This window comes from Phaenicophaeus curvirostris, chromosome 9 (genome assembly GCF_032191515.1).
Source record: "Phaenicophaeus curvirostris isolate KB17595 chromosome 9, BPBGC_Pcur_1.0, whole genome shotgun sequence".
Lineage (NCBI taxonomy): Eukaryota > Metazoa > Chordata > Aves > Cuculiformes > Cuculidae > Phaenicophaeus > Phaenicophaeus curvirostris.
In genome coordinates this window covers 7,462,501-7,476,715 of record NC_091400.1, presented here as the reverse complement: position 1 = coordinate 7,476,715, position 14,215 = coordinate 7,462,501, and the positions used below count along the sequence as shown (strand labels likewise).

Genomic DNA, 14,215 nt, shown 5'->3' with positions numbered 1-14,215 from the left:
GTGGGGGGCAGATGCCGAAGGTGTGTAGGGGAGGAAGAGCCCATCCGACAACTGCAAGGCCAGTGCAGTTCCTAATCAGAGACCAGAAACCAGCTCCAGACACAAGCCTTAAATCTTAATGCTCCTCACCTTAAGACCAAGTAGGAATTACTCAGAGGAGTAAGGGTTACAAGACTGCGTCTTTCAATTAACAAGCCAGAGCACAATTACACAGCAGAAGCAAAATTAAAACAGAAAGCATTAAAAGGAAGGGGTACTATAATCATGGCTAAAACCTATTTTTTTAAGTCACTCAGGAAGCTTTTAATCTCTAAATTAAATCTCCTTGTGTGACATTTTCATGCAGACATTGCTTTTTCTCCATTACAAAACCCAAACAGATTAACTGGGCTTTAACCATCCGGCGAGCTATTTGCACACTTGAAAGAATGTTCACAGAAGAAAAGTAAACAGTCTACAGACGTTAATCATATGTTTTACGATAACCATTTAAAAGCTATTCCCTGTACTGCCGTTATTTAAATGAGAGGTTGACTATGCCATTCACTTGCAGTACCCAGGGATGGCGAGATGGATTCCTTTTAAGCCATGTGAAGTTAGCATTAAGCACAATTAAAAGGGGGGCCCCAATTGAAGCATAGGGAGTGAAAAACAGCTAATGCATGGCCTCATTCAAGTGCTGGACTTTAGATAAATTATCTGCATCTGTTAGGGCTGACACAGAGCGATTCCTTTGACACAAATTCTATTTCTAATGTACTTTCCAATTAACTAGCTGGGATTTGGTTTAACAAAACCAAACCCACTGCCACTAGGATCTCAATGCAGCCTGAAGAAAGAAGATTGGCACTGTTTGACTTCTCTGGGCCCTCAGGTTAAACAGGGACTCCTAAAAAGTTAGAATAACATGTAAATTCTACTCCGTAACACCAATAAATCTAGTCAAGGTTTTACGCAGTGCTCTGTATTCAAGGAGACTGCCCTTCAGGCTGAACTGAGAGTTGGGTAGCCTTACATTGGGGAAAAGAGCTGCAAGTGTAGAGCTGGAGCTAAGTAGTTAGAGTGGATGAAAATTCAACATTACAGGAGAAAAATGGCTGAACTCCTGACACAGAAACAATGGGATTTGGGGAATTAAAAGAGATTCGTTTTGAAACCGGTCATGACCCACCACCTTTAAAATTCCAGCTGCAATTTTGTAACTGCAGATCACAGAACGTACATGTTTAACTCTCTGGGTCGTGCATGCAAACCAAGCACTTGGTAGATCGAACTGCTAGGTGGGGTATCGCACTTACAAAGAAACATACCTGAGAACGACCCCACACATGCAATGCTGGTGTCACTCTGCAAAAGCTGTATGGAAACTCACCCACTAGGTTTCCTTCTGAAGCCTAATTGGCTTAAAAGGAATCTATTTTGCCCATGTTCTTGCACGTGTTTGACATTTTACATGCTCCCTTCCGTGCTCCAGCATGGGAAATCCTTCCTCTTGAACTCCTTCCCCCTGATATGCAAAATGGAAAGGATCCACCCACCCACTCTCAAAAAACCCCGAACTATTTCCCACCTACCTGTTTTGGGATCTACGTCGGCTGGTAAGTGTGGAGGAGGGTTTCCCGGTGTGAAGTGCTCATTGCTGTACGTGATAAGCGGTGTAAGAGGGTGTACATGGTGTGGGTGCTGCACAACTGGCACTTTGTTAGACTGTCGAGAGAAAAAAGGTCGATGGCATTAGAGGAGTGCCAGGTACTCCCCACTGCAGCATGAGGCATGACATACAGAAACCTGAATAGCCAGGATTTCAACAGACTTTTCCAGATCCTTTCTTGGTGTCACCCTCACAGTTTTCCCACTCTCTTACTTAAAACATCCTCACACATTTTATTTTTCTTGAGTTTATTTAATCTTTTTGACCTGTTGTGCTCCTGTACAGAGTGACGGCAACTCTTTAAAATGTTTCCTTTTCATTTTATAATCTCATGCTTCACTTCGAAGATGCAGGCAGTCTCCTCAGTGAGGGGCTGACAGAGTCCCCCATTTAATTAGCACGAGACCCAAACGCTCACTGACCTGTAGGTCTTTCCCTTTCCCCTTCCTGTCCTCACTTTCAGTTCTGCATTTTACTGTTCATTGCAAATACTCCAGATAAAAAGCCTTTGTAGTGCTAGAGTGTTCCCTTCATCAGGAAGCATTAAGCTGACAAGCGATCACCTGCATATTTTATATATATATATTTTAGAAGAGCTGATTAATTATCAATTCATCAGAGAGCGCTAATAAATGGAAACTGGATACTGATGAATTAGGCTACTAAAATATTCAGCTATATAAATAATGGCAAAAAAACCCCAAACCCAGATAAAGCCATTGACATGAACACTCTTGTGGGGGGAATAATCACGCAGATAACATGAGGTTTTCCCTGTCACATTCCTAGCTCTGAAAGGGGAAAAAAAATCTATTTCTTAACAACAATAAAAAAAAAGAGGAGTGAATGAATGAAAGGAAAAGGCAGGCTGAACTGTAACTTACCCTTACAAGATCACAAAGAAAAAATTAAGCTGAAACAAGCGAACTGCTGGACCATTTACTGCGAGTAATCCAATTGCAAAAAACCCTATTCCCCATAGAGGATTTTCACTAAAATCCTACAACAGGGACATTTAACCAGATTAGGTACCAGCAAAGATAAAGAGGCTGGTATTAGATGATGAATGGATTAGAGTCAGGTTTCATTTTAGAATGTGTCTTCATTTCCTTTTATTACTTTAAGTAAGGAACAACTTGCATTAACATCAAGTAAAAGGAATCACATTAAAATAAAGTAGTGATACCACGGTGGGCCTCGACAGCGCCGCTGCCGTTCAGGGTGTGCCAGTGCTCTCCTGATTGCCCTCCTGCCTGAGGATGGCTCTGACCCCACCGCTCACTCCCCAGCACCCCTAAATACACACCTTCGCTGTGCCACTTCAGACAAGTTATTATTGTCTCTCTGAGCTTGCCTTGAAAGCATTTCAGAAATAATTCAGTTATTCTTTGACAACTATTTTCTAGATGGGGGGGAAAGAAGAGGGAAGACAGACTGAGAGCTAAGAGGAAAGCAAATGTCAGTCTTCACCTGAATAAACAAGAAGTCTCTCCATCATGCTATGGTCACGTAAGCTTCAGCTTTGGCTCCTCCAGCTATGCCCACCCCAGGAGCCACCCCCAGCCTCAGCCTCTGCCACTGTAGCTATTTGGCTCACCCCTTTGATAACCTGCATGAAAAGTGTGTATCCAAGAGAAGCAAGACAAAGAGCACTGCTTATGCTTCCTACTGTGTATTTCTTTTTGCAGTCCTTCCACGGAACAATTCCCCTCTAATACCACATCTGTGGCACAAGAGAGTCCCATGTCAAGTGGCCACAACGTAGGACAGAGCACGGTTTTGTCAGCCAGCCCCATGAATTGTGCTGGCTGGGCTGTAAAGTCAGGTCTTCTTCCAGCTGTACAACCAAGGACAACTTTTAAGCCACACAGATCCATAATGGTTTCACACCAGAGGAGCTATGGGGATTCATCTTCTTACTTAAAAAAGCCAAAGGAGATGCTCTAACCCAAAATCTATTGTCTCCCAAGTGAACCCATCTAAGCAATCCAAAAGTATCTGAAAGGTTTGACAAGGGCTTCACGTAACACATTGTATCACACACTGTGCAAAAAACAGGCATCTACTCAACAACAAATGACATTACATTACCAGATTACTTGATCTGGTTCACAAAAAACAATCATTCCCAATATGAGGAACTTTTTCTCACCAAGAATTGTGCGAACTCTTGCTACTAGGTGACCCACAGTGTGGCTGGGAGCTGCCGTAACTCTGTGCTCTCCCAACTCTATCTCCGCATCACTGCAAATAACCCTCACTCAGATCCTGACAGACATCGAGGGTTGTCTTCCACAGACAGTTTATTTTCATAGAAAATGGGACTGGTTAGTTAACAAAATAAGTAAGTGACAGAATAACATTAGAGGGTCAGACTTAAGCCAACAAACAAGAAAAAACACAGGAGAGAAAACTGGACTTAGAAGCCTGTGTCACCAAAGTCAGATCTACTGTAGGGGTAGGTATAAACTGTGGGAAACTACCACTCACTGCTTTGATATACCAAGACCCTCCACAATATTGCCATAAAATAGCATGACTGCTAAATTAGGATGTATTTTACCTTTCAGAGAAAAATAAAAAGCAAAAGGAAAACAAGACATTCAACAACCGAGATTATGAATCTTAGTTTGCAAACTTTTCCGTAGCTAAGTCACTTGTATTTGGGTGACTGCCTCACAGTTAAACAGACAATTCATACAAAGCTACTGGATATAAGGGTAGGATACTTTTTTTTGCCACTCAGATGATGCTGCAGCAGAGGTGTGAGTGTGGGGAGAACATACCAGGGAAAAGGGGGAAACTGTCATCTATGTGCTCAAAAATACGCTCTCCAGGACAGAGAAGTGCAATCCCCTGCAAACTGGTCTGCATCTGTATCACTACCCCAAGCTAGGTTTGTATTTTGGTTTGCACTGTTTATCACACACTGGGAAAAGGGACTGTAACTCTGCTCAGAATAGCACACACACAATCTGCAAGGCAGGTTAATCGTCCATAATATGCTAAATAAGGTGCTCTTTAAAAGGAGCATTTCTGAAGTTAACTAAGCTTCCTTGGAAAAGAGAAAAAGAAAGGACTAGCCGGGAAAGAGCAGGATTAATCCCGCACAAGCATCTTCCTTTGAAGTCAATGGGAGCTCTGCCTGCGTAACAAGCGTGGTCCTAACCCCATCCACTGGCAATGAAAGGTAAACCACAGAAGCCATCAATAGGAGACACCTGTAAGATGACCTTAGCCCTCCCCCTGCAAAAGGCCCTTCTCCAATATACATTTGCCAGTACTTTATCAAGGGTAGTTTTAAGCTAAAAGCCACTGTGAGGTACAGGAATTTCTCTGGCAACTTGAAGCACACCATTTATGGCCATGTCAGGCACGGAAAGGGGATCTGTGCTGGCACACGCAGATTAGCATCAGGGTATGTGGTAACAGGACAAGAACAAGTGGAGATTTCTCCACAGAAATCCCAGCATCTACAAAGTACCAAGTCATCTGCTGATAAATTACTCCTCTCCACCAAAACACAGGGTCTCATACGCTGGGTTAGAGGGCATGGTAAAGAACTGCAAAAAAACACCAGAAGTTTGCTTTTCTTGATAACCTGCCTGAAGCAAACCAGAGGAAATTGTCCCCATAGGGACTCAACTACTAAATCTCTCTATATGAATTTGAAATGCTTCTGGGAGTGCTTAAACACAGATGACTTTAAACAATAATGGAGCTCTGGAATGAAGAAAGAAAAAACACAACACATTTTGGACTGATATATGTTTGTGGGGGATACTGAGCTCCATTTAGCCTAAGTTCTGATAGGTGCCTTTAGGGAACAAAAAGAATATCTGAACTTCAGATTTAAACTGCAGGGGATTGCGTGTATAAATTGCTGCGTATTAGTCTTTGTTGCATGGTAAGGACATTTCATTAACAGGATGAAAGATGCTTCTATGCGTATACAACCCAATTTAATACACCCCACCGATGAATACTTCCCATTTATTGAAGAAGTTAATACATGCTGTATAAATCAATAGCTCCGAAGTCTCTGAAAGCAACATAAGGCTTGCACGAGATGAAACATTGTATTGTTGAGCACACAAAGAGAAACCAACCTTTTAATAGGAAGAATTTGTTACTGCAATTTCTGTTTGCAAATTCATAGCCTGTTTGGCTTCGGTAATAAAAATATGGTATCAACTTGGAGGCAGGGGAGGAAAATACGCCAGCGAGGCCAAAGGATTTGTCCTTGCCAGGATAACAGAGTTTTAGTAAAAGCAAGTCTGCAAAAAAAGCCACCCAGGCTGGAAAAAAGCCATCATGCCACTGCAGCGTGGAAGTGGCCAAAGGCAAACGGCTGGTGCATCCCCAGCCAGGCAGCCAAGGGCAAGGCAGGGGGGATGCTCCTGCCCCAGCACAGCCTGAAATTGGTGGCCACCTGCACAGCTTCCACAGCCACAGCCAGGGAGGGACCCCTTCCCCGAGCCAGGCCACCTTTTAAGCTTACTTAAAGCCTCAAGTCCTGCTTGTGCTGCTGCCTGCCTGCCACAGCCACCCACAACCCGGAGCGTGGCGCGGGAGGGACTGATCAGACACTTGCACCCCAGACCCCCCGAGCCCCCTCCCCTTCCTCCACTGTGGGTAACCAAGGAGGAATGAGAGTTTGCCATTCACCTTAAAACCCATTAATCAAAAGACACTGAGAACAAATGGAGCTAGAGCTCCGCCTGCCTTTTTGCCAAGTCCTCCTCTTCCCTATTACCCCATGGCTTTCCCTTTCTGCTGAAGAAAGATGGGCCCCGAAAGTGCCTTTATGGGCCTAATACAATAAAACAAAAGCAGCACAGAAGAGGGTTTGTCAGCCTTTTCCCCTCCTCCCAGGGGGATGCAGAAGGTCGACAGTGGTCTTGAATTAGCTGTCCCTCCTGGAGTTGCTCCCTGGGCTTAGCAAAGGGTACTATTCAGTACCAGCTCACATTAAAAAACAGGTGTAGGACTTGCCTCCCTGTATTTTCCAGATGTTGCTATTGCAGTTATGCTATGGCCAGGGAAATGCTAACAGATGTTCCTGAGCCTCTCTGCAGCTCCAAAGACGCTTGTAAGAGGAGAGGTTCTTTTTTATTAAAGGCTGACCTCGCCTTAGTTCTGCCTAGGAATGACACACAAACCCCCTAAATTTAAGTTGCAAGAAAAGGCAAATCCCAAAATTCTGCTGTAAAAAGTGGAATATTCTTCCATTTCCAGCCAGGGTCAGCAACGCCCAAAGCAGAGCACCCGTTAGTATGCACCACTCCAGCCCCAGAGATCACCCACGTCAGCAATCACTCCAGGTGGCACCCTGAACTTCAACAAGGAAACTGCAAACCTTTAAGCTTAACTGAAAAACTAAACCCAACCAAACCCACCAGCTGTGTGTAACTCAGTCCTTATCCCCCTCCTAAGCATAAAAAACACCAATGCCAGTGGTGAAACATGCCCTGAAAAAAAGTGGAAGATTTAATTTCACCCAGCTCTGTTTAACTAGTGGAGTCGCAGTTTATTTTTTTAAGGATGCTTTCACACCTGACTAAGCATTTTCTCCTGAAAACCACTTCCCCTTGCTCCATTATGGCTGATACAGTGGCCTGAGCCCTTTCACAATTTAATGTAGCTGATTTCTGCCTAAGGTCCTGCCCTAAGCTAACTGCCCATTGTAACAGGAGACAAGGCCTCCATTGATAATCACAACTTGCCCTGTGAAAAAACGCTCATTTTCTTCTTTCACACAAATGATGACAGGAGCACAGACAACCATGTGTTGGGACAATATCCCCTCAGACAAAAAAAAAAATATCCCCAACCCCTCCTTGCTTTGCCCTTTATAACGAAAAAAAAAAAGGTGAGGGGGGACCACACTTTTGCATCCTTCTGCTTCTTCCCCCTCCCTCCCGGACCACTTCTCAGGCCAGCAAGCACCTACCTGTTCCTGCAAGGGCTTTCAATAAAAAAACCCCTATTAGCAATCTCTCAGACAAAATAACAAAACCAGTTTCCTGGCTTTAAGTGTCCAGCAATTCATTCAAGAAAAGAATAGTTTTCTTTTTTTCCCCCCCCCCCCTTCCATTAACTCTGATGAAGTGCCCCCTGCATACTAAACCACCCTGCTTGACGTTTTCCACATCCTTGCTGTACCAGAGCGAAGGTACTGAGGGCAGGGGATGGGAAAGCAAGACTTTAAGATGCTCAGGACATTTCCACTTAATTTTGCCAAAAGGTAATTATGGGAAATGATCTGGTGACAACTACCATACGCCAAATCCTCTAGTGTAAAACAGAAAACCTGGGGTTTAGCTGTCTAATTACTGCCTGTTAGTTCTTATGCGGGAGAATTAGTAACACTAGTAGTAAAACATAGCTAAGTGCGCTCACACTTTGCTTTCAAAGCTGTTGTGGACTGTAATCTTATTGCTACAGTATTTGGGGTGTTTTCTCTTTATTCAAATAAGAAACTTGGTGTTGTAAATACAAGTTCAGTGCTGCACCCTTGCGCCATGTGGTGTTACCCTAATGTCAGGTCAGACCCAGGCAAGCGCCTGCTTAGACACAGCTGTTTACGCTGAGATCTTTCAGCATCACTTGGAACTACATCGGTGCCAGCTAAGATTTTGCTCACTCATTCTCCTAATGCTTTTTGATAAAGAGAGAGACTCTGCTCTGCCTGATCTCGGCACACACACTTGGACACCAAAGTTACCCCAGCCGCTAGCTCAGAAACCGTGGCCCACGCATGCCCCAGCAAGCCTTAGACTGTATCTCAAAATTATAGATTATTTGATCAACAGGTGAACTTTCCCAAAAGAGGAGGACAGGGTAGTGCTTGGACTCTTCAAGTTTCAGGAACCCAGGCGGCCAGATCTATTTCTTCCATTACCAAACGAGAGGCACAGTTTCTTCCCCAACCTGTTAAACACTCATTGCATGCTTTAATTAATTCCTGGACAGATATTATCTCTTTAGAGCTGGCAAGCCTTCGTTTGTGTCTAACAAAGCAGAAAGACTTAGCATACATTAGACTAAACCTAAAAGTGACTGTTCTCTTCAGCAGCACCAGTATATGGGGTGCTGGGCCCACAACCATAGAGCAGAGACCATCAGAAAACCATCCTAAACATCAAGGAGGTGGGCAAGAGAGAGAGACAGAGGGAAGAGAGAGAGATACAGAGCAATAACACAAGCAGCAAAATTTGGAAAAGATGGAAGAAAAGAAAGGAAAAGTGAATATAAGCAAGAGGGTGCTTATAATTGCCCTGAGAGATCCTATTTGTTATGTGCTCTGTATGAATAGCTGCTCATAAAACCTCACTCACTGCCTAGAGTTCTCTAAAATGCCACATTTTAAACAGCTTTATTTCTTGCATAGGAATCATGTATTACAGCAGTAGGCAGACTTCTACTGCAAAAGAAATAGCCCCATTGATTTTGTTAGGGCATCTGTGACTCCTGTCTACAGCCAGAACTTGAATGTGAGGCTGTTAAAAAACTGCAAGAGATTTAAAAAATTACCGTGCATGCCTCTACCCACTTGCATTTGGTAATTTCAGTAATAACAGCATTATTAAAAAAATAACATGCATATACATGTCTTAAGATATGGTGCCAAGTTTTCAGTACAGCTTTTTATAATGCAATATTCATAAATTATAGCAGACTGTGCTCAATACCGATACACAATATCTGTAGCAAATGTATATTAAATAGCTGAACAAATAATAAACCTCTAAAAATAATTCATTTTTAATGTGCTAAAAACAATACACGCCATCACAAAACAACTGAGCGATCAAATTAGGTAAGTCCAGATCAATTGTTTCTTGAATAAATTCAACCAAGTTTCCCTAAAAATGTGACACTGAATACACAACAGAACTGAAACACCTTGCAAATATTTTGTTAAAAGGAAACAGGCACATTTATACAGCACTATCAGGCCTTTCGCCCCAAGTCCCAACAAAAAGAATTCCTGTAAAGGTAAAACACTTATGAAATCTCATCACTAGCCATGTAAAACGTGCATATGCAACAACATGGAGTGAAAAAAGAAACACCTAAATATCTGTCCTTTTAGATTAATTAAGTGGATTCTATAGAATTTTATCCTTTTTTGTAATACAAAAAAAAAAAGGCAAATAAATCAACTAAGCTACTCAGGCAAAGGTATCACAGAGTGCTGAAGTGACAGAAATCCTCCTCCTGCATCAAGTGACTCTCTAAGCAAGCTTGGCAGAGTTAGAAACAGCAGAAAACTCAAGATTTCCACAAAAACTCTGCTGAAAATACGATGCCTTCTAAAAATCTTAAATACGTTTCTATTTGCTGTGTATAATTATGGGCAATGTACAGAACTGGATGAAGGGTAAGTTTATTTTCTGCAATAGATCTTAACAGGAGAAAAAAAAGTCTCATGGACTTCTGATAACGAACACAGAACCACTATGTCAAAACACATGCTATCGCCTATTTATGAACATTCATTATTATTTTTTGCTTTATTTTATCACTGTGTGAGGTTATTTTTATGCAGTGCCCCTAAAATTTTCATCTTTCACGTTACAGCTGAGTTTTCAGAAGAATTCAGAAAATTAAACTAAGTGTCAACCAAATACTGGATCAAAAGCATCCAATTAAAAATGACCACATGCTATTTTTAATTTTTTTTTAAAAAAAAAAGAAAAAAATCGTTTTGTGTATGACAAGAGTTAAACCATTCCATCTCCACACCCCCTTAATTGTAACAAATGTGCCCTGCTACAAACCAACTTTTTCTCCTTAAAAAAAACCCACCAAACCCAAACATTTTTACCTTCATGGTTTCAGAGTTAAGGAAATATCGTACTGAACTGAAGAAAGCTTTGAAGTGGCCCCCTCCACCTCAAAGGAGAAAAAGAAAAGCAAAGCTAGTGATGTCATGGTCACTGTGTGAATGTATAACTGCGGATGTAAAGCACAGCAAATACTCGAACACACACTTCTCCCTTGCTGGTAACCATTGTTCAGCATCCAGAAATCAGCCCCTCAAACCCACTGTACACCAGGCTCTGAAACACCCCGAACACACCCCGCTCCCACCCTGGATGCACGAGGAAAAATTTCTTCCCTCCCCCTGCCTTCCGCTAAACCAAACGCCAAAATCAGGCAGAGGGAAGGGCAAAGAGGAGGAGTGCAATAACTCTGCCCCGCTGCACCATTGTGTCGCGACAAAACAGCGCTCTGCCGCTCGCTGCTGTAGAATTAAAGTGTCATCGAAAAGTCGCGCTTCCCCCTACTAAAAAAGGCTGTTACCATAAAATAAATAAATAAAATCAATGTCGCTAACAAAGGTCACAGCTGGAGAAGCTTGCTTGGTTTCTCCCCCCCTCCAACCCCCACCCCCCCTTTTTTTTTGATTCCACACAGGAGGAAAGAAAAGGAGAGCGAGGAAAGGGGAGAGGGAGAGAAGTCACATCAGAAGTTCAATGGTCAAGACTGAAAGCGCGCGCACAGAAAGTGCTACTCACCCAGCAATTCAAATTGAGATGCCAGCAGCCGAACTGCTGGAAGAGAGAGAACCCAGAGGCAAGCGCTCCTCCTTTACCACTCAAATCTTCCATTCCCACTAAAATTGCATCCCTCGGGTACATAACAGCTTTGTCTTTCCTTCTCTTAACCTCAAAAACTTTTTTCTTTACTGTCGAGATGCCAATTGTGCTGGCTTTGTATTATTTTCCTTGCAGCTTTTCTCTCTCTCTTTTTTTTCCCCGCTCCCCTCCACCCTCACTTAAAGTACTGGAAAAGCTGTCTTAAAAGATCAAGATGTCTCCAGTTTTTTGGCCTGATGTTTTCTGAATGCTCGAAATCCATTGTCATGTTGGCTGTGAGAAGTGTCTTATTTCTAAATTGTCGGCTGCTGTTATTGAAATTTAGAGAAGCCTCCTCTCTTTTCCAATATAGCACTTTACCAGCATCCTTCCAGGGATTGGGAAAAAGCCTTTCCCCCCCCGCCTTACGCAGGTATGTCTGCTCAGAAGAGCTAAAAAGCAGTTACCTTGGAAATCAATGACAACGCTACTACAACCCAGGTTGCACAGGTATTACTAAAGGGCAGCGAGGAAACGCCGGCCGGCCGTCAGGGAGCATGATCAGTTAAGTGTAGCAAGCAGTCACTTAATCTGCAAGATTGTCAAATCCCTCAAAACAAATTTCTTAGGGAGAGAGCTGTAAGGAAAGTACATTTTCTTGTCATTGTAACACTGAGGTGACATTTGGCAGACCTTTACCATCAGCTCTGGCCTCTCCCTCCCCCCTCTTTTCCTTTGGCATTTAATATTTCTGTAAACCACTGACCCTACTGTAAAAGCGATGCAAGAGGAGCTTCGAGATCGCTAATGTTACGGTGCCTTGGCTACTGTATTTTCCAGAGCTGCTCCCGAGTGAGAATAAGCAGGGGGTACCCAGAGAGCATCACTGAACTGCGAACGGGTGAAGCCTTCTCCCCTGCGCCTTCCTCTCCCCTACGATAGCTGCGAGACGCCCGCTTCCCAAACCTGAGCTGGGTACCAAGGGTGAGCAGCAGCATCCGAGTTCGCCAAGAGTCAGCATCTCATCTCTTATTTATCCCTTTCCCTAAAGTTGCAAAGTAGTTACTGTGCAACAGGGGCAAAAGACACACAGGGTGGTTTGACCGGGAATAATTAGGACACCACGGCTGCGTCCTTGTGAGGTTGTGAAGGCTGAAGGATGCTGCACGCAGGGAGAGGGATCGCCATGTGGGACGGATGCTGGGGGGGACGAGGCACTGAAGGAAACCAGTTTCAACCACTTGTCTTCCCCGTGCACATCTGGGTGACTCACGCGAGCCAGTTCACCCCCAAAGAATGAAGCCACAGGATTAAATAAATATAGAAAAGGATTAAAACTCTTGTTTCAAACAGGGAGATCTCAAGATGTTCCAGCTTTGTGGCAGTTTAGTCTGCAAGAATGCGGGCTAAACAATAAAACAAGCAAAAACAAATTGCAAAGCTGGCACCTAGGACCCAGAGGAAAAAAAAAATCGGGGCAGATGAAGCAAGCAAGGGGGGAAATCCGTGCGATTCGTGTCCCCCCCCTTCTCCCTGCTCTGGCCTTCGCGTGCAAAGTGTCAGCCAGCAATCTTTAAGGCCCTTAATACCAAAACAAAACCCCGCGATTTCCCTTTACACGGCACTAACAAAAGCAACGAGGCTCCAGTTTGACAAGTAAAAAGCCCCAACAACACGGCAACTAATTGCCTTCCCTCCCTCTATTGAGAGCGGCCACCACACTCCAGCGGCCGCCTTTGTCACACGTGCGGGTCCCCGCGGCCGCCGCCAGCCCTGACGGACAGATCCCCACCAATTCCCGACAATAACTTCCCAAAAGTGCAGCAAATGGGACGGACAAGTGGGAATTCAGCAGCGCCGGCTTCTCCCCTTCCAGCTGAGCCGCTTGCCGGGACCTCCCTCCTCCTTCCCACCCCTCTCCCCGCTCCGAGCGCCTGCGGAGGCGAGTTTGGCCGCTTCCCTGGAGGAGAAAAGCGAGAAGGGGGAAAAGCGGCCCGGAGAGGGGAGGAGGAGGGCGAAGGGAGGCGAGGGGGGGAGGCAGGGGCAGCCCCTGCCCCGAGAGCTCCTTACCATGAGCCCGCAACCGCAGAGGGGAGCGAGAGCCCAGTCGGGGCTGCGGGTCCCTGCGCGCATCCCGATAGCCGCGAGCAAGGGGGGATGAACAGAAGTTGGGTGTGAGGAGAAAGAGAGGGGAAGGAGAGGGGGAACAGAGGAGAAGGAGAGGGGAAAGAGAGGGGGAAAGAGAGGGGGAAAGAGAGGGGGAAAGAGAGGGGGAAAGAGAGGGGGAAAGAGAGGGGGAAAGAGAGGGGGAAAGAGAGGGGGAAAGAGAGGGGGAAAGAGAGGGGAAAGAGAGAGGGAAGAGAGAGGGAAGAAAAGAGGGAAGGGAGGGGAGAGGAAAGAGGGGAAAAGAGGGAAAAGATAAGGGGAAAGAAGAGGAAGGAGAAGGGGAAAGAGAAGGGGAAAGAGAGGGGGAAAGAGAGAGGAAAAGAGAAGGGGAAAGAGAAGGGGAAAGAGAAGGGGAAAGAGAAGGGGAAAGAAGAGGAAAGAGAAGGGGAAAGAAGAGGAAAGAGAAGGGGAAAGAAGAGGAAAGAGAAGGGGAAAGAAGAGGAAAGAGAAGGGGAAAGAAGAGGAAAGAGAAGGGGAAAGAAGAGGAAAGAGAAGAAGGGGAAAAGAGAAGGGGAAAAGAGAAGGGGAAAAGAGAAGGGGAAAAGAGAAGGGGAAAAGAGAAGGGGAAAAGAGAAGGGGAAAGAGGGGGAAAAGAGGAAAGAAAGAGGAAAGAGAGAGGAAAAGAGCAAAAAGAGAGAGGAAAGAGAGAGGAAAACGCATGTCTTGGCATTTTCTAAAAAGTTTATATATCTATTAAAAAAATTAATATGCATCCACTTTGCTCATTCGGGAAAAAAACAAATTGATAGGGAAAACTCTGCTAGTTTAACCTCATGGGGGTGCAGAGGGGTGTGGGGGAGGACAAACCAAC

General features: G+C 44.4%; 1 protein-coding gene across 26 annotated transcripts in view; it reads right to left on the bottom strand.

The window, feature by feature from the left end:
* Positions 1 to 14,215, bottom strand: part of TCF7L2 (transcription factor 7 like 2) — a 180,770-nt gene that overhangs the window by 25,733 nt on the left and 140,822 nt on the right. For all 26 annotated transcript variants that reach the window (XM_069863273.1, XM_069863262.1, XM_069863268.1 and 23 more), the window contains one exon: positions 1,575 to 1,707. In XM_069863273.1, coding sequence (XP_069719374.1) covers positions 1,575 to 1,707 — 133 coding nt within the window. The remainder of the gene's footprint in view (positions 1 to 1,574; positions 1,708 to 14,215) is intronic.